The sequence below is a fragment of the Carcharhinus amblyrhynchos genome, chromosome 7 (assembly GCF_965287045.1).
Source record: "Carcharhinus amblyrhynchos chromosome 7, sCarAmb.v2.hapA, whole genome shotgun sequence".
Classification (NCBI taxonomy): domain Eukaryota; kingdom Metazoa; phylum Chordata; class Chondrichthyes; order Carcharhiniformes; family Carcharhinidae; genus Carcharhinus; species Carcharhinus amblyrhynchos.
The window spans coordinates 67598269-67619293 of NC_137330.1; the positions used below are offsets into that span (position 1 = coordinate 67598269).

The 21025-nt window shown below is 39.7% G+C and overlaps 1 protein-coding gene across 1 annotated transcript; it reads right to left on the reverse strand.

The window, feature by feature from the left end:
- Positions 1 to 2897: 2897 nt before the first annotated feature.
- On the reverse strand, positions 2898 to 12829 carry gja1b (gap junction protein alpha 1b). Its single transcript, XM_080192529.1, has 2 exons — positions 12650 to 12829; positions 2898 to 6072 (listed from the first exon to the last, which is right to left on the reverse strand). The coding sequence occupies exon 2, from the start codon at positions 6059 to 6061 to the stop codon at positions 4913 to 4915; it is 1149 nt and encodes a 382-aa protein (XP_080048655.1). The 5' UTR covers positions 6062 to 6072; positions 12650 to 12829; the 3' UTR covers positions 2898 to 4912.
- Positions 12830 to 21025: the final 8196 nt, after the last annotated feature.

A 21025-nucleotide genomic window follows, 5' to 3' on the forward strand; every position in this document is an offset into this window, starting at 1 on the left:
CCTCAACCTCTCTAGAACTTTTAGGAGGTCTATAAAAGACTCCCAACAGGGTGACCTCTCCTCTCCTATTTCTAATCTCCGCCCATACTACCTCAACTGACAAGTCCTCATCAAACTTTCTCTCCGACACTGTGATACAGTCCTTGACTAGCAATGCTACCCCACCCCCCCTTCTACCTTCTTCTCTACTCCGACTAAAGCACTTGTACCCCGGAACCTGCAACATCCATTCCTGACCCTGCTCTATCCATGTCTCAGAAATGGCCACAACATCAAAGTCCCAGGTACTGATCCACGCTGCAAGTTCATCCACTTTATTGCGAATACTCCTCGCATTAAAGTACACGCATTTCAAACCCTGCTCCGCCCCACCCCCACTATGCCGTGCCTTGCATTCCCCAACTATGCCCCCCTCACTTTCACCCCCTTTCCTCACTATCCCTCCCCCCCTCCGCATCAGTTTAAACCTTCCTGCATCGCTTTTGCAAATTTACCCCCCAGGATATTGATTCCCCTCTGGTTCAGGTGTAGACCATCCCTCTTATAGAGGTCCCACCTTCCCCAGAATGAGCCCCAAAAGGCTATGCATTTTAGACTGTGTTTAGACTGTAGCTACAGGTCTGAAACTAATAGCTACAAAATCAATTCTAGCCTGAATTTAAGCTGTCTAACTCCACATCAAATTCCTGGGCTGGCCCTGGAGAGAATTCAACCTTAATATATATAAAGCTCCACTCCTGGAAGTGTGAGCAGCAGCTTTGACATTTGCAAAACAATGCTCTGTAAGTTTGTAAAGTACATAGGAGACCTAAGTCATCTCACTTTTTAAGATTAGCTTTGACTCGATACTGGAGCTATAATTAGATAATGCCAAACATAAATGATACAGAACCTGTCTTCTTCATGCAATCTCCCAACTTTCTCCTTAGATTCTTGGCAGGATTTGGGTCCACAGTCATTCCCTTTACAAGTCTTGAAAAATAAAAACTGCTTTGTAACAAAGTGCCAATGTAAGAGCATGCTTAAAATGTGCCTCCCTTTATTGTAGTGTTACTAATATAAATATTCACTTTTAATTTCACTTTTCAGCACTGTGATAAAATGTATGGCAGCCTTCCAACAATTGTGTTAAACTAAATATTTAATGACCTCTAAACGTGTAAAGACTAAAAAGGACTTTTGTTTAAAATGTAATTTCATAGTGTTGAAATTTTGTCTAGTAGGGTATCAAAAACAAAGAAAACGGGAAAATTAATTAAAAGGACACAGTTGTCATTCTGGCCCATATTTTCCTTCTAATAATATTTGAGTATAAATAACAGACTAGTCATCTCTTTTTCTTTGCTTCCCACCTGTGGATGACAGACTTTTAAATGCATAAAGCAAAATGCATTCAATTTGGATCCACTTGCCATTTTGCTGACATAATGTCCTGAGCAGTGGGGTTAATCGCTTATCTGATACAGAACCCAAAAATGAGCTTAGATTAGACCGGTCAAAAATTTAAAAATGATATTGCTGCGCAGAAGTTCTGTATTGTTCTCATTGATTGCTTATAGCAAACAAGCATGTTCTCTTTCTTGTAAATGTATGCACCCTTCATCCAAATTCCGTTACATTTCCTCAGTTCAGATGTCTATGACAATCCTCAACATAAGCCCTGACAAGTCTCAGCCAATTACCAGTTCAAGGAGAAAATATGGAAAGTTTGGTAGTAAAAATGGGTTGTATTTATATTTAATATTTTGATGTTATTTAATATTCATTGATATTTCTGAAATGTATGAAAAAAACTACTGGAAGTAGGACACCTATGTATACTTAACAGCAACTTGTGCGTTTTCTGAAATGAAAGTTAAACATAGCACCATTAACACTTGCATTATTACTCGGCAACTTGGAACATCTCTCAGGGTCATGCCTTTTTATGATGATGCACTGCAACAGCACCAATAAGTAAACCAATGCACGTTATTTCACAAAAATTATTTCAAAGGAAACCTATGCTTACATCTTAACTGTTATTTGAAAATGTTGAAATACTTCCCTCTTTGGATTGTGATTTATATTCTTAATTCATGAGAATTTTACATGAATAAGGGAATAAGAAAGAAGTATTGACAAGATTATTTTTCTTATCGTGACATTTCTCTTTGTTGTTTGGCATCTTTTAACACCTTGGAGGATTCCTGTGGATAACGCTTCACAAGTTATTCTTATCACCTACAAAATAAAAGTGGTTAGCACTGCTGTCTCACAGCGCCAAGGACCCAGGTTTGATTCCTGGCTTGAGTCTTTTTTTTTGGAGTCTGCACATTCTCCCCATGTCTGCATGGGTTTCCTCCAGGTGCTCTGGTTTCCTCCCACAGTCTGAAAGATGTTCTGGTTAGGTGCACTGGCCATGCTAAAATTCTCACTCAATGTATCCAAACAGGTGCCAGAATGTGGTGATGGGGGGATTTTCACAGTAACTTCATTGCAGTGTTAATGTAAGCCTACTTGTGATACTAATAATCTTTAAAATGTTAAACTTTGTATGTAATTTGCCGAATGGCATGAGAGGAATATGTACCCTAAGTGTTAACAATACGCTTTACTGTCTAAAAAACATAATTCATCTGCTGAAGAGGCAAAAAAAATCAGTAAACCTGACTAAAGGAGCAGGTGCAAACTGGTTTTGAACCTCTCACTGTGGTTGATTCTCAACTACCTTTGGGCAACTAGAGAAGGGCAATAAATTCTGGTGAGTCAGCGACAACCATGTCCCACCAATGAATCAAAAAAACTGTAATTTGGATGAGAGTGTAGAAAAACATGATGTGAATCTTACACTAAAACATCTGAAGGTTTTAACATCCTTAAAATTAACACCATGAAGGAAAATCAACAAACAGCCATTTAGGAAAAAGTCACTTTATTTTTGAGTTATCAGGTTTTTAATGAACAGGAGATTGCTCACATGCTTGGTAACAAGAATTGTATAATTTTCAGTACAAGTAGGACTGCTTGTCAGTGAGTTAACATGGAATGTTAAATGTAAAACCAGAAAATACTGACCAGCACTTTATAATAACAATTCTAGTAAGTGAGCACATCTGTAATGATCATTTTTCCCCCAAGAAATGTTTGCTAGTAGCATGGGTGACTCTACAGATCATCCTGCCAAAACAGGCATCAAATGACGACTTCACACTCAAGCATTCTGAGCACAAATTAGTGAGCTTTCTCATTTATTTACAAAGTGGTCAAAAAGTCTTGGGGATCTTCCAATAATTGCCTTAAAAAGATAAATGCAACTGACAATGGATCCAACCATTTTTAAGTAATTTGGGTGAACTATTGGAAGGAGACACGATCTTCTGCTTCAAAATAAATAGTTACATGCACACTACTTGACAACTTGTAACACCTTTCAGCATCATTGTGCATTCTAAGCAAATATAAAGTTTCAGTGCAAACGCCGTTATAGCTAAAGTAATAAAACTTGGATGCATGAGGACCAAGTCAAACCTTAGAACTGGATTTTAGAACTGCTTATGTGACATAATGGATAAGCTATTTACAAGATCAAAATAATATGGTTTAGTGAACACAGATATTTGTGATGCTATATTGGCGAATACCTTTATTACTTGTTGACTAAATATTAGTCCAGCACTAAGCACATTAACTATACGTTTCTCATACTACTGATAACTTCACTTCAAAAGTACTAAAACAGTACTACAACCTCTATCACAGCAATGACTAAATATATATATTTTTAACTTCCCATTCACACCAAGGACCAAGTTACTATTGCTTAGCACAAATTAACAATCATTCTTACCTTTCTCAGATAAATCACAGTATCCTCCCTGGATACATAATTACTCATATTACAGACAGTGGAACTAGACTTGCCATACTTACACATATTTAAAGAAACACACACCAAATAGGCTCCATTATCGGACAAATTCTTCAGAAACATACAAATATTCAGGAATTGTCACCATGCAACCTTTTCCCAGGATACTTAACACTTGCTATTCATTAAGATCTACTTTAAATAAAGGATGTTTGAACAAAATAATTGATAGTTTTATTAAAGACTACAAAACATTTATTTGTTCTACAAAGATTGTTTAAAATCCCCAAAGAATTAATCATGATTTAAATTGTGTTAACTAAATGAAGTTCCTCTTTATTCAGCTGAGCATATTTTTATTTATAAACAGTCAAAAAGTGGGGCAGTATTGGAGAAGTGTTCAGCCACATTTCTGATTTGACAGAAAGTTAGATGAAATATCAAACATTCACTTTTTACAAAGTGCATGGAAAAGTGTTTTACTGGATAAATAATTCCAAATGTAGTGAGAAGTCTGATACATATGAATAGGAATGGAATTCCATGGTTTCTGCTTTTTATTTAACTCTGCAACATAACACCTGTCCAAATTATTTTGAAGTATGTCTAGAATTGAACTATTTTGTTATGTTAAACCATTGCTGCAAAGGAGATATTTCATTCTGAATGGAGGAAAACTTCAAAGTGCAGGATGGTATCTTGGAATGTTATTATTGGGCTTAGAGACCAAATTTGAAAGGGGCTTATGAAGGAATACTTTGGCAAAATATGAGAATGTGGGAAAGAATGTGTAACATCAGCAAAATGTCTTCACTGGAAGGATTTCTGAAATTTTTCAACTGGGCTTTTCTTAAGTCACTTTACTGGAGTGTACATCTTCAAAAATGAAGGTTTTGTGCCTTAGTATGGTCATGTTTAAAAGGAGATGCCACTGAATTGTTAGTTGGTATTGAGCATACCTCATAACTACTTGGTACCAACCTCTAGGGTGCACTTCCAGAAAAAATAACATGTCTATTCATACTGTAGAAGTGAGGCAATGTCTTGAATGAATAAGCTGGGCTAGACTTCAAGGTCATCCGGTCGTGGCCTGCTACTCCCTCTGCTGCTGGTTCTACTAGGTGGTCTCTGTTCCGTTAGACCAATAGGCTGCATCTCTGTTACCGAAGGTAGTTTTTGTATGGTTGGATGTTCACCGTGAAAATCAAATGCCTGTGCATGGGAGTTGGAGATGGTGCTACCAGCCTGACCAATCCTGTTTTGTTCAGTGCTGTAATTTGCCCAGTTCTGTTCATTAGCTTGCTTATTGTAGCTTCTGCAGGAGGACATATTCCTGTCCCCAGTAGCAAGCTTGTATCCAGGAGGGGACATGGGAGCTGTTGGTGGAGAGCACCCATTATAATAGGCATACTTTGAAGAGGATGAGTCTTTGAGAGGATTCAAGCCCATTTTTTGAGAACCATGAAATAAATGGCTGTTGTGTTTAACTCGATCTGCTAAAGTTTTGAAAATAATATAGAACAGCTCTATCAGGTTCAGCAAAGCTGAACCAACAGATACCACCAACATGAATATGACAAAGACGGTCTTCTCTGTGGGTCGCGAGAGGAAGCAGTCTACTCTGTGTGGGCATGGGTACCTCTCGCAAGTATAAATTGCATCCAGCATGAATTTGAAACCATAAATGCACCACTGAATTAAGATAAAAGTCACTTCAAAAATTATTTTAAAGACTATACCGATTGCATAAGTATGCATGAGAGATCCTTTAATTTTAATTCTGCCTTCCTGCTCAAGACCATATTTGATTTTCTTTAGTTCTAACTGTTTCAAGGCAAGGCCAATATCTTCACCCTCTTCTTGGAGCAGCTTTAAATATTTTTCTTTCTTAGATATTCTTTTTTCTTTATGAGAGATGAAAAAGACATGGGCCAGGTAGATCAGAGTGGGCGTTGAGACAAAAATAAACTGAAGGACCCAGAGTCGAATGTGAGAGATCGGGAAGGATTTGTCATAGCAGACATTCTCACAACCTGGTTGCAGTGTGTTGCATTTGAAGGCAGATTGTTCATCACTCCAGGCAGATTCAACAGCAGTCCCCAAGACCAGGAGACGAAAGATGAAAAGCACAGAGAGCCATAGTTTACCTCCCGGAGTCAAATGAGACTGTGCTTTAGTCAGTAGTCTTCCTAGAGCACTCCAGTCGCCCATTCTGCTTCAACCTTAACAATAAAAATAAGATAACAATTGTGTAAGGAGAATTCAAACTTTCTTGTGATTTTCATTCATTTAAAAACAAAGCTGATTTTACATTTGTGTATTTCCTTTAATAATGCTATTAGCTCAGCAATGGTAACTATGAAACTATCATCAATTGTTGCAAAAGCCCATCTGATTCACTGATGTTCTTTAAGAAAGGAAATGTATCATCCTTATTTGGTGTGGTTTATATGTGACTCATCTACAGTAGTGTAGTTAACTCTTACCTGCCCTCTGAAATGGCCAAGCAAGTCACTAAGTTCAAGGGCAATTAGGGATGGGGAACAAATGTTGGCCTTGCCAGCAATGCCATACCCCATGATAGAAAACTGAGAGCTTTGTGATGTTTCTAAGTCTTTGTCCCACCAGTGTTAAGTCTGGAAACCTGAGCAATATTCCATGTATAAAGTTGTTTTGGTACAACAGATACAAAAATTATGATTACCACTATTAATCTGAGATTGAGTAAATCAGTATTTTTAAGACAGTAATTTTAGTACAACTTTCACAATTGTATACCCTCCCAGTACAATTATTTCTAAATCACATCATACTGCAAATAGGTGAAACACTTGACCATGTCTAATCAATTAAGAAGAGCGCATTGATAAGTGTACGCAAGTTAATATCCAGCCGACTGACACTAATTTGAAATGGTGCTGTATTCCAGCCAATGTTTGTATTTGTGCCATTTCATATAAAGGAAGAAAAAGAGCCCGATGATGCAAAGAAAGCAAATGAAAGAGCTTTCAAAACACGTTCATGCACATTGCTTTCATTTAATCTTTACCATTACTTCATTTTTTCAAAAATACCTGTAAGAATCAAATCAGATATATAGACAGACTTAATATTTAATATGAAAACAGTTAACGGGCAGGAAAGCTGGATTCACTGGTCCAGCTGCAGTGAACGGAGATTTGGCTGAGGATCAAATTCTCCGTCCTCGCTTGCAGCGACGGTGAAGCATGAAGGGCTGGAAAATTTGGGCAATATGCTTTCCTATAAAGCTCAGTATGCACAAATGGTTTAAATTAAACAGTTTACAGCATGCTATAATCAGCATGCTTGTATGGAGAGAAAATAATTTGTATGCAGGAACTTTTCCCAGTTTGTTATGATATCAGCTCAGAATTTAACCCGACACAATCAACTAGAGCACTGGCAAATCTACTGAGAAATGTAACCCTCAAGCTGATATTAAGACAATTAGAAGACAAGCTTTCTATGCTAGAAGGATGCAATTGGATTCCCACTTTCGAAGGCACAGAAACTAAATTAAGAAAAATATATTCAAGGTGAAGTAAAGGAAGGTGATAAAGAATAACTGGAAGGAATATTATTGAAAAATTGCAATCAAGGAGATGGTAGCATAATGATATTGTTAGTGAACTAGTGATCAAAAGCCCTGGAGATGTACCCTGTAGATATGTGTTCAACTCTAATGTTACAGGCAGGGATCAGAAAGAACCAAAATCCCTGCTCCCTTCCCTTGTTGTCGGTAATCAATGTGTTTGGCTGGAAAGGAAGAGAGAGACATATGTTTCTTAACTTCTCAGTGTGTGAACAATTTGAATAACCAGCATCAAGGTTTTCATGATGAAAGGATCATTTATTCACATGTTCAGTCTAAAAGTCTAATACCAACATCATTTACTCACACACTGTCTCTCTCTCTCACACACACATACACACAAATAAGCACAGAACCACACATCACACATGCACAAAAGCACACTGGGGACCTGAGTTTGAATCTCAGCACAGCAGATGGTGACATTTGAAAATTCTGAATGCTTTAAAAAACCTAATCTTGACCATGAAAGAATTATCAATCATCATAAACACTCATTTGATTTACTAATGATCTTTAGGGAAAGAAATCTGCTGTCCTTTTGCAGTCTGATCTACATACGATTCCAGAATCACAGCAATGTGTTTGACTCTTAAAATGCCCTCAGTTCAAGGGCAATTAGGGATTGACAATAAAGGATGGTGCAGCCAATGACATACAGATCTCATGAATGAATTAAAAAAAAACACTCACATGAAAAATACAGTGAAAGTAAATAGTGCAGTTTTACAAGTTATTGGCAAAGGAAGGGTTTATAATTCACATTATTGGCTCATCTTGAAAAGCAGATGGTGCAAGCCTGCTGATGAAGAGAGTTTCCAGTCCCACAGTGCAGTTGGGTGAATTTAATAGTGGAAATCATATACCAAAGTCATTGCCGGATTCTCTTGAAGAGATGACCTATCGGCAGGTTATATGTAGTGTTGTTAGTTGAAGTCATTTTTCTTGTTTGTGGACTTGAAAAGCAATGATTCAATTTAATTTCACTTTATTGTCCATATGGAAATGTCTTTTGGATACAGAAGTCATTCAAGAATTACATTTAAATGGAGAAAAATAAAAATAAATTAATTACACTATCATAGCAGTCTAACTTTATTAAAAACTATTCTCATGCATTAAAATAACCAGGAAAGCTTGAATCTTTCATTCCAAGCATAAGTTATATGATGAAAGTGGAAATGAGAGTGACTTGTCTTCGCAGGCAAGATCATTGACTCCATTTGATCTTGCACGGTTCAACTCATTACATTTGCATGCAAGGGGACCCGGCAAACCTTGTGGTGAGGATAGGCAAGACATCACAATGCCTGCCCTTACCTAAAGTGGTCGAAGCTCCTAGCATCATGCCTAAAAAGCACCTGAACAGCCACTCACTGAGAATATCAGCCTGGCAACCACTCTAGGTTCTGCAGAAAACGACAGGTGTGTGACCATACAACTAACTCAGCAATGCCAACCTGCAGGGAGGGGCGCAAAGGCGGGTTTAATGTAAATTGAATGTGACTGAATGCCAGCCTGGGCTCCCTGGCACTGCACAAGGTGCAAGGTGCCAATGCCAGGGGACACCTTGGCACTGCCCATCAGGCATAGGGCATTGCTAAAGGGGCATGGCATATGGGGGCATGGCTAGGGGCGAGGCCTAAGGAACGATCCATGGGGGTGGGGATGCCACTGTCACTTGCATAGAGAGGGAAGGAGGGAGGACAGCATTGGGGTGGACTGAATGGGATGGAGGGGGTCAGGATTCGCGAAGGGGGGGTTCATTATCAGGGGGGCAAGAGATCAGAGTGGGCCAGGAGGGTGGGGTCTGGGCTGGGCATAGGAATGGTCGGGTGGGCCAGTGATCAGGCAGTGGGGGGATGGAGGGCTGGCAATGCAGGGGTCATGAGGCTGGCCAACAATTGAGCTGGCCAGCAATTGGGAAGCTGTCAATGCGGGGCCACTGTGCATGTGCCAATCTCGGCACTGACAAATCGATGGATGTGCAGTCGCCAACTTATCGCGCTGATCTCGGCTTCTCCAGCAGGAATAGGCCCTGCCTCCTGAAATTTAACGACATTCACGCTGGTGGCCTTTGCAGAATGTGGGAGATTCTTCTCTGAACTTCCACTGAAAAAAACGTGGATTACTCCAGGTTTCACACGAATTCGGCATTTACAATTTTTTGGGGACAATTCTGGCCTCAATCTTTCTGTCTGTCTGCACGACAAAAACATTCATAACAGGAGGGAGTGGGCTCAGAATGGCGGCAGACTACAAATGCTAGAGTCCTCACTATGTTTGAGGAGGAGGCTGCACAATTGGCCAGGCTAGACCAGGACCATTCCTGTGCCATAGGTGAGACCCACCCTCCCAGAATGCCAATGAGGATGTCTCCATTCTGCAGTTATCAGACGCACCGACAGAATTGTTTTAGTAATGAGTCTTCTCAGGCATCTACTAAATTGTTCTCTTCTCCACTCTAGACACCAGCAAGAAAAGGGAGAGGACAATAAGGCGGATTACCCATAGCACTAACCCTAGCCTCATATCTGAGGATGATGACTCAGAATACTGAGTTCAGCTGCACCCTCCTCCAACACAATGACATCCACTTTGGAGGATCCATGTTCTAGACTCGGCTCAGGGATCACAGTCTGGTGACACAGGTTTACAGTTGGTGAAGGAAGTGACAGCCAAGGTCCCTGACACTGGGATGTTTGCTGGAGGCCAGGCCATGCTCAACTCCAAGCAAATAACGATGTTCTGAACTGGGCTATTATGTTAGATCGAGGCTTGACCATTTCACTCCCGGCTGGTCTACCAAGTCCATCCTTGAGATAACCCAAAACTTTGCTGCCATGTCATAACTTCCAGCAAACATCATTCCCCTATCAACTCTATGCTCACTAACAACATTGGGCCCCGGACAAATATCCAGATTGATTTCACATTTCTCATCCGCGTTTTCAATTCGCTCTACAATTTCGCTCTTTGCTATCTCTGTAAGCTCCTCCAGCCCACCAAATCTCCGAGGTATCAGCACTCCTTCCATTCTGGCGTCTTGTGAATTCCCGATTCTAATTACCCCAATATTGCTTTCCTCCTTTTAGGATGCCCTTTAAAAGCCATCTCCTGACCGAACCGATCTCTTTATGTGGTTTGGTGTCATGTTTTGAAGTTCATTGGGACCTCCCATCCTGTTAAAAGCGCATGATTAGTTGTTGAAGTGTAAGCTTCCGACTCAAATTTTATACCTCTTACAGTTTTATCGAGAGTAATATTCATTTGTATATTAAAAAAAGGTCTGGGGAGGGGAGGAATCTGAACTATTATGCAAAAAATGATTTAAAGAGTCACCAGAACCCTGTTGATGGAATTACAGTTTTTATTTTGATTTTGCATCTTTGGAAATGTTTGATTTAAAGTTGCAATTCAATTCTTTCCGCTCCGGAGTTTACTGTCTGCGATTTCTTAACTAAATCTACCTTGATTTATCCAATATATACCATGTCATACTCTCTAGAATGAGTGACCATACTCCATGCCATTTTCAGTCCATTTTTGGGAACAGTATTATGCTGAAAGTCCTCTTTTTTTGTTTCTTTGATATTCAATACTCCTGGTGTGAAATAATGCAATTGTACAATGAGTGTTGTAATTAAAACCCAATCACTGAGTCCGTGCCCAGTATCAGTGTAATATTTGTACAAATAATCTACCAACATATACATTATTATGAAGTGTTTTCCAAGAAGTGGTATGTCCTTTTAAAGGATAACATCTCTTGACTTCATGTCAAAATGCGCGTGGTGATTTTGGTGTACTTTTCAAATTGCGGGGTTATACTTTCTGCCGCTAACCAGAGGTGAAATCCCCATCATTTCTTTCTCCAGATCTGTTTGGATCCGTTCTGGACTCTGATATCAAATCTGCTCCGGCCTTTTACTAACCTCTTCACTAACATTAACTGATACATGTCCTGCTTGGCACTACTCTTCATAACGTGCTCTGTATTCCTGCTATATCTTTGATCATTCATTTGCAGGTATTACAGTAAGTACTTAATCACTGAGGTAACTTGAATATCGGTTTATTCCTTGTGAGTTTACTAACATGGCTAGAACTTCCTAAGCACAGAATGAAAACGTCGTTTTCTTTACTGAGGCTGCACCTGCCGCCCATCTTTCCCGGCGACCCGGTGAAATTTCCACTTCACTTCAGCTAAGTGTTAAAATTGCACCACTTTATCTGTTTCTTTTCAGCCTAGCCAAATTTAGTATAGCCGCTAGCTATTTCAAACTAAACTGAAATAAAACGGTTGATTAGCTGAGAAGAAACGTCTGAAGTTTAAGAGAAGGAAGCTGTCTTTTCGAAGTTTACATATGAGAGTTAAGGGAATTTATTTAAATTTGATTTATTATTGTCATTAACATACAATGAAAAGTATTGTTTCTTGCGAGCTATACAGATAGAACATACCATTCAGAAAGAAGGAAACGAGAGAGTGCAGAATGTAGTGCTACAGGCACAGCTAGGGTGTAGAGAAAGATCAACTCAAGGTAAGTCCATTCAAAAGTCTGGCAGCAGCAGGGAAGAAGCTGTCCTTGAGTCGGTTGGTACGTGACCTCAGACTTTTGTATCTTTTTCCCGAAGGAAGAAGGTGGAAGAGAGAATGTCCGGGGTGCGTGGGGTCCTTATGTGTGATGGCTGCTTTGCATACTGATTTTAAAAGAAGTCCACGCAAAGGTGCTGCAGTATCGAACTAAGTGCATACAATGCTAGGAACTCGCCCACTGATTGCAAAAAAAAGTTGTATCTCCCTCCTTTATTTGCTCTCAAAACCAAAAGTTGGTTGGGATAAGTGAATACTGAGTAAAGTTGTCTGAGCTCAAACCTTGGATGATTAATCCTCTGAACTGTGATGTGTTTCTCTGCACATATTAGCAGCGATCTACCTTGTACAGCTGGGTGCATTCCTTCAATCTTTTCATATTAGTTTACATTCCTTTAATATCCGTTGTGAAAAATAGTTTTGAAACTATGAACCTCTTTTAAAAAGGTCGGTATCACTTTAAAAAACACACGATACGTGGACGAGAGAGTTACTTCCAACAGTTCGAATAATTCATATCCACAGCAATGGATCTGAACTCCTGAGAATTGCTTTGATGGAGAGGTAGAAAACAAGTTTCATAACTTACCAGCGAAGTCTTGGGAGAAACCGTGGAATTGGTGAGGTCGGGGGGAAGTGAAGCTAATTAGCCGGGTGTTCTGCCGCTTGTAGGTGAAGGAGGAACCGTTCTCCAGCCCGTGCAATCAGCGCTAGCCGATTTAAAGCTCTTTTGGCTAAAAAAAAGTTTTTTTAAGAGTCATCTGACTCTTACGTCACGGTTCCTGATGAACTCGAGAAACTTTTGAGGGTGTAAGAGACCGCTTGTCCTCACAGCTCATGGAAGGATTGGCTGTGGCAGCCTCCGGCTGGCCCGTCTATCTCAGCTGGAGGCGCAGAACTTCCATATGTACGGTTAGTTGTTACTAGCAGATTGACACAGTGTGATGGTGCAAGCTGCTGAGCATGTTTCCGAAAAAAAAGTGCTGCGATTCATGGGATGTACAGTCTTCTGCCACTAACCCAATAGTTACTTCAAATAACTTTTAAACCAAACTATGAACTATTAAAGTACACACGAGCTGTTTGCCTTGATTTCTTACGTAGTGACTCAGAAATCTGCAATTTAAATACACGGAGACCTGGTAGATATGTTTATTAATAGTGTTTCCCACCAACTTCCGATTTGATTTCTGATTTCTGGCAAGAGCAGTGTATTTTTTAGCAATAAATTGGTTGTTTTGCGCGAATTTGTGACTCCACGAGCGAAGCTCTGTAACCTATCAATAATACAAACTTTCAGGGAAAGTAGCCTTCACCGGTGAGTTACAATAAACGCATGCTGATATTTGGAGACATCTAAATTGAATAAAGACATGATCCACCATTGTCGCAATCCACTTGAACTTTACGTTATGATATACAGTTAGTTCAAGATATAAACAGAATCCCTCGAGAATTAATCATCAATCTCATCATTTGCTGTCTGGGATATAAATGCGATGGCTTGTTGAAATTAACCAGACCAGAACCCGGCTAAAAAGGTAGTTTAAGAGCAAATAGAGTCTACAAGGGGGAAACATATCTCAAAAGGAAGATGAATAGTAAGTCATTTAATATCACCAATGTAAACTAGATTTTATGGTCAAAATCTTTTTTTTTGACTTTTCCATTAAAATACCGGCTGGTCAGGGGGTCTTTCAACATGATTCAAAAGTTTCAATTACATTTTGGAAGGTCACAAAACGATTTGAAGTATTCTTATCTCATTAACTTTAAAGATTCATAAATAACAAATAAAGCTACCGCCCATTTCTCATTTTTTAAATTTTAGTGTTACTGTCACTGGAGTCGTATTCCAGTAAACTGGATTCGAATCCCACCAAGGCAGATGGTGAAATTTGAATTCAATAAAATATTCTGGAATTAAAAGCCTAATGATAGTTGTAAAATTCCCATCAGGTTCACAAATGCTCTTTAAGGAAGGCAGTGTGCCATCTTTACCAGGCTTGGCCAGATCCACAGCTATGTGGTTGACTCTTAAATGTCCTCCGGATGAGCAGTAAATATTGGCCCCGCCAGCGAGCCATGAACCAGTAAAAAAGTATGTTTTTTTTTGACCCCGCTCCAGTAAATAAACTACGGATCAAGAAGAAAACCCGAGGTGTTAAAATTCCAGGAGTTTTTCAAGATCCGCCCCCTCCACCCCCAGTAATGTAAAGAGTAATTTAGAGCTGATGCCGTTAAAATTACATCTTGCGATGGTTGTTAAAAATGACAACTCTAACTACTAATGGGGAAGAATTATTCTGGTCTTTAGGTGTCGTGCTCATGGCGAAATACATTCTAAAAGGACATTTTGACAAAGTCATCATAGCGACCAAAAGGCTTCCCTTACATAAACATAGGGGTAATTTCACCAACAAGGCGCAGGGAAATAAATATGTATTAAATCCCAAATGAAGATAAATAAACTTTAAAACATAGCAATTGCTAATTTATATTCAATGCTATTCCTACATTCCTATATTTAAATGGCTCTTTGGATTAATGGAAAACATGGCTGCAACATTATCTGTTGGAGAAGACTAAACTCGCATGAAATTATCCATTTCATCATATTCCCGGGCAATGATTCAACCACTTGTCAAATCCGCTGGACGTACATTGACCGCATAGGAAGCAGTTTTCCGCCTTCCCGAAAACGTAACCAGCCTCGACAATGGATTTAGTTTTCCGGCTTTCGAAGATTCCTAGAATAATCATCAAGCGGTTTACACAGGAGTATTCCGGCATTGAAATTTATGTGAAACGGACAGTCTCAAAATTGTGGTGTTATTGCGCCCTCTCGTTTAAAACTTGTAACATCATCGGTGGATTTAAAATCTCGCCTTGGAGCCTCAACATTTCCAATACACTGGTGCAATATTGTTTTAGCTCCCGATCTAAAAGCAAATGATTTACAAGGTTATACCCTTGAACGACATTGTTCAATTTAGCTGTGTAAATGCTGGGTTGGACCAAATTATAGAATCAAATAATCCCTACGGTGCAGAAGAAGGCCATTTGGCTCATGTACTGACAATAATCCTACCAAGGCTTTATCCCCTAATCCCTCGCATTTACCCTGCTAATCACCCTAGCACTAAGGGGCAATTTGGCGTGGCCAGTTAACTTAATCCACACACCTACCGTTGTTTTAACAACAATAAATAGTTTATTAAATTCTCTGAGCAGCTCTTACATGTTCCCACTCTGCCTGTGCTCCAAGAAGATTTCCTACACTTCTGATGCATTGCCCTTTAAGTAGCCACATCATCACTTGACCACTCGGTCTACATTGGCAAAGTAACACAGCAAATATGATCACCATGACTTTGGCCATGAGGCAGATTATATATCTGGCAAACAAAACAAGTCAGCTTTGAAGAGAAATCTTATGCTGTTAAATTAATGAGGGCTGAAGTCAACTTTAAATATCATTCTGAATATTTCAACAATGAGTAGTGCACATACTATTCTGGCCTCAACATAGCGATCCACAACTAAGATGTACATCTATCGCCATATTAGTGCAGCCTGCAATGCATGTAACAAACCCTCGCTACATCATATTTTCAAACATTTTGAAATCCACACATGGATCTGATTACAATATATTTGCTCAGAAAAACTAACATCAATCAAATTCACCACTTAAGGGCTACAATTGGCTCAAGGCCAACACAGGCCATCCAAAGTTCATGGCAGAAGCAAAACTCAAATCGTCTCTGTCCATTCTCATTTATCGTTCTGAGGATATGATGAGTGAGACCTCACTGTCTGCATCCATTCTTGCTTTGAAATCTCCTAGTGTGTAAAGATGTTCTGAAATGTGCCCTGTGCAGGGTCAAAGCCTTCATAGAACTGGTCTTTTGCCTGAGTAGTGGAGCACAATGTTGGAACCTAGATACTCATGAGATTCATTAGCCTTGATTGAATTGAGAGATGGATAGAGAGAACATGTTTTGAACTGTTTGTTGGGGAAGAGCTCTACTATCACGAGTGACGAGTTCTGCACAGTCCGGGCCACAATCATTGGATGGATGAGAGTCATATGCTAAAAGAGCTCCTGTATGGTGAATTGACCACAGGGTCGTGATCTTCTGGGCATCTATACCTCTGCCAGGAGTTCACTTGCACATGAGATATCAAGATGGCAGATATTGGCACTGCCACTAGGAGACAGTCACTGATCGCCATGGTCGCTGGAGGGATAGTGGAAGAGACAAGCAGAAACAAAAAGCTCAGTTGACTGAGAAGAAGACCCAGAGAAAATAGTGAGGCATTAAACTGAGCACTTTCTCAGTCCATTATCTTCCTTTGCAGCAAGTGTGACAGAGATTACCATGCCAGAATGGGATTTGTGAGCTACACCACTTGACGTTTAATATGGAGCTGACCAGCACAGCACAAACCATCTCCTTGCAAGACGGTAGTCTGCAACAATGTGTTTGACAATAGCTGACTTGTCCCATTTATTTAGACAACTCTCCTTGCCGCTTCTCGATGTTCTCATCAGCATCGTCTACTATAAGCCCACTTATACTGAGATATCTGAACTACCAATTTTCCAGCATCCCTGCATCTTCCAATTGGTTTCCACCACTCTCATTAGAACAGTCCACCCATCAATGACAAAAAGCAACTACAAGAATGTTGCCATATTAAATCTACATTTAGTTCAATGGATTCCCTTCATGCAAAATTAATACACACCCACCAGTCTCTCGCTCCATAACAATAACTTCCACTAAGACAAGAGTTAGCATCCTGTACAATGATTCTGCCTTGCATAAGTTGCAAAATATACTCAAGTCAGTGGGCATGGAAGTCTAGCACATGCCAGCTAAGAAGCTCCACTCCATTTTTCATCCACACAAAGATTAGAAATCATCTTATAATAAATTAGATATTTACAGTGTACCATAAAATTGCAGACTCTTCTGCATCAGAGATAAAGTCTACAACCAACATACAAAACCTAAGGAATATCAAATCAAGTTCAAACAGAGTTTATGAGCAAGTCAGTTATTGTCAAACATTCTTAACTTAATAATCACCACATTCAGTGGTCCAGCCTTGAATTTATATCATCCACCACACACTGGCATTTAAGATCGTCAGGAGAGTTAAGAATACCACACACCGTCCCCCAAGATAATGCCTTCTCATCAGTGGCATCTGGCAACCCTCAGTCAAAGACTATTCTGCACAGTCAACCAATTAGCAGTCGGAATGTTAACATGAACTCACCTCTTACAATAGATATAACTACATCCTCTAGTTATTATTCCAGCTGATGAGCGGAATATGTTGTCTCAGATGTTGAAGCCTATCAATCTTTGAAGGAGTTCTATTTAAGATGAAAATTGCTCCTTTTCAGAGCAAAACTTTACATAATGTAACTGTAAATTTGACTTTCTTAATGTTAAAATCATGAATCTCTCTGTCATGGGCACATTGAGTTTAAAAAGTGAAAGAACTATAAATGGAATGATTAAAGAAAAACAGTCATGTTTAGGCATTCAAAAAAGTTGTAAGGAAATAAATGCCAAAAGCTGGAAGGACAAAATGCTGGAATGACCATCTGAATGAGAAAGCATAATAATTAGGCCAAAACTTCCTGGCTCCCCACCATCACATATGAGGAGTACTCCAAAGATGCCCTGGGAAAACCCTTTAGAACGTTGCCAGGTAAGGGTTTACCCTGCAATTGTCCAGAAGAGCTAACTTTCTCTAGACAATTGCACTAGGCTGGGAACCATGCGACAAAGCCATTTAAATCACTAACTTTAGATGGTTCTGCCAGTTATACACTCATATGTATTCTGAAAGAGTCAGAAGGGAAAAAAAAATGCTTCTAGCTTCAGAGTAACTTTTAAGTTTCCCAACAGAGTAGCACAAAGGACAACCCCCCCACCCACACAGGATACCCACACCACTGACCTGACCTCCTGTCTAGACTACCCCCACCCCCCGACCTGACCCTGCTCACCCAACTCCTCTGAGCTGACCACCCCGCATGCCACCGTGATACCCCCATGATCTGAACAACACCCCTTGATTCGGATGACAAAACCCCCCCAACCAAATATCCACCTGACCGTACGCCAATGTCTGGATCCTCTCCACCTGATTTCCATGCCCCCATCTTTCATGTCTGATATATCTCCACATCCCATGCACTAACCTTAGAAATATATCTTCTCCCTTTCAGCTAGTGCCATAAAAAGGTGGTGTGTCCTCCTTTGCTCCACTCCTTTTGCACTTTCTGCTGGAGCTGGGGAAATGCTTCATTTCTTCAGCCAGTATCAGAAGGTTGGACAAGACAGGCTTGCTACAATTCAAGTGCAGTAAGTCTCTACACAGTAGCAATCCTCCATTGATTGCCACTCTGAGAAAGTTACAGATTAATTAGCTGCCTGACCCTTATTGCAATTCTCTTGGCCCGTAGACTCTGCTCATGTATAATTGCACACATTTATATTGACTCCAGGAAAGTTAACAACAAACTGATCTCCTGAGCACTTTTTAGATCAGGTTTGCTCTACCCAAACAACACGCACTACCTTCTCCCAGAAGCCTAACAGCTCTTCTGTCTGAGTCATGGAAGGACACGTCTCTCTGGTTGCACTCGAATCTAACATTAATGTAAAGAGGAAGCCCCAGCAATGGGGAGGCAGTGGTGGAATGGAATTGCCACTGGATGAGTAATCCAGAAATCCAGGATAATGTTCTGGGGACCCAAGTTCGAATCCCACCGTGGCAGATGGTGATATTTGAATTCAATAAAAATCTGGAATTAAAAAGTCTAACAATGGCCATGAAACAATTGTTGATTGTCGTAAAAAAAATCTGGTTCATTAGTGACCTTTAGGGAAGGAAATATGCCACCCATACATGGTCTGGCCTACATGTGACTCCAGATCCTCAGCAATGTGGTTGAATTTTAGACATCTTTTAGAATGGTCATTTCCAGGGCAAGTAAGGATGGGCAGTAAATATTGGCCCAGCCAGTGACGCTCGCATCTCCTGAATAAAAAAAATGCATAATTTAAATATGTGTACCCTAAAACACATTTTGTCATATTTGTTCATTGGCTGTGGGTATTGCTGGCTGGGCCAGCAATTATTTCCCATCCCAGATTGTTCTTCAACTGAGAGTCTTGCCCAGCCATTTCAGAGAAATCTGCCACTCCTACCCAGTCTGGCCTACATGTGATTTCACATGTGATCTATGAGGGAGAGACATTCCACATGTGATCTATGAGGGAGAGACATTCGGAATCACATATAGGCCAGACTGGGTAGGAGTGGAAGATTTCCTTCCCTGAAGGACATTAGTGAATCAGGGACAATGGTTTCATGGTCATCATTAGATTTTTAATTCCAGACTTTTATTGATTTTAAATTTCACTATCTGCCATGGTATAATTGCCATATAAATGTGTGCAATTATACATGAGCAGAGATTCCAGAGCATTACCCTGGGTTCTGGGTTTCTGGATCAATAATCCAATGACAATACCATTATGTCATTGCCTTCTCATTGCCTCATCTGTTGTTTAAGATGTTAATTGTGACAATATACCTCATGGTTTTTCTCATGCCCAGATCTTTATCTCCCTATTTAAAAAGCACTAAATATTTAATGATAGTCTCCTCCATATTACATTATTGACAACACTTCAGAAAAGTAGCAAATTGTCTCTGTAGCATTCTGAGACATCATGAAAGGTACAAGTTCTTCCTTTTATTCTATAATCTTGATGAGTTGATTCACTGACATTAATTTTAGTCTATCCAAGTATTCATTAGTTGGATTGCAAATTATTGAAGAGGAAGATGATTTCCTCTGTGGGCAACATTGTAAATAAATTTATTCAAAGTTTATGATTTCATTGCACTTAGCGAATGGAGGAACTCTTTCCCCACCTCCTTCCTCTGAACCAGCAACTTAATTTTGCTTCCATAACAGATGTATGCATCTGCAAGTAATGCAGAACTGAAAGCAAGGAATATGTCTTTATAATCATCCAGTGATCTTTTCAATCTACAAACTGAAACATTCTCGGCAGTAATCATGATTAGATCTCTCGGTTCTAATAATGCCAAGTCTCCAATATGAATCCCAATTTGTCAATTGCTGTTTCAGAAATTGCTTGTACCTTAAAAGATCCATAAATTCAATAATTACGCCAGACGTCCATTGCAATAATTTGAACTAGCCCTCTGTATTGCACCACTCCATGATTCAATAGGGGTATTTTAACTTAATAACATTTTGGAAGTGGGTCAGGGCAAGTGGGTTTTTTTCCAGTAATGGAGAGGAAACCAGTATCATCAAGAGATTTTTCACCCAACCACTGTGCATATCTGACTTCTTCATTTATTGCACAATTAAGCTAAGTGGGCATAATTTCAACTCGATTACTTAATCGGATAATGCAAAAATGAGTAGATGGATTCTTGAAGAAATAAACTGTCAGAATTAAGTAGCAATGTTCCAAGAATTCTGCCAGAAGTTGAAAGGAGATATAGCTGGAGGGATAGGATGAAGTCAGCAGCAGGAGTGTGGTCCATTGCTTCTGGATTCAGTGCGAAAAGCAGTTTGATGACTTAAGCAGCAAGGATATATGAATACAATGGCACATTCAGCTATTTCCCAAAGTATATATCACCCCAAATCCCTCACTTTGCCTTCTCAAGTCTAATCCAGAACATCATTCCTCATACCAACTTACCTTGCATGTACACCCATCCTTCTCGATGCACTTCCCCACATCCCTATCTGTCCACAAGCCTTCAACTTTGTGCAATGACATGTCTCTCCCTCATAGGTCCCTCAGCAAATATTGCCCATCTATCCAACTCTATCTATTACTCTCAATCAATAGATGCCTTATTTCCCTCTTTGCTGAAGAAG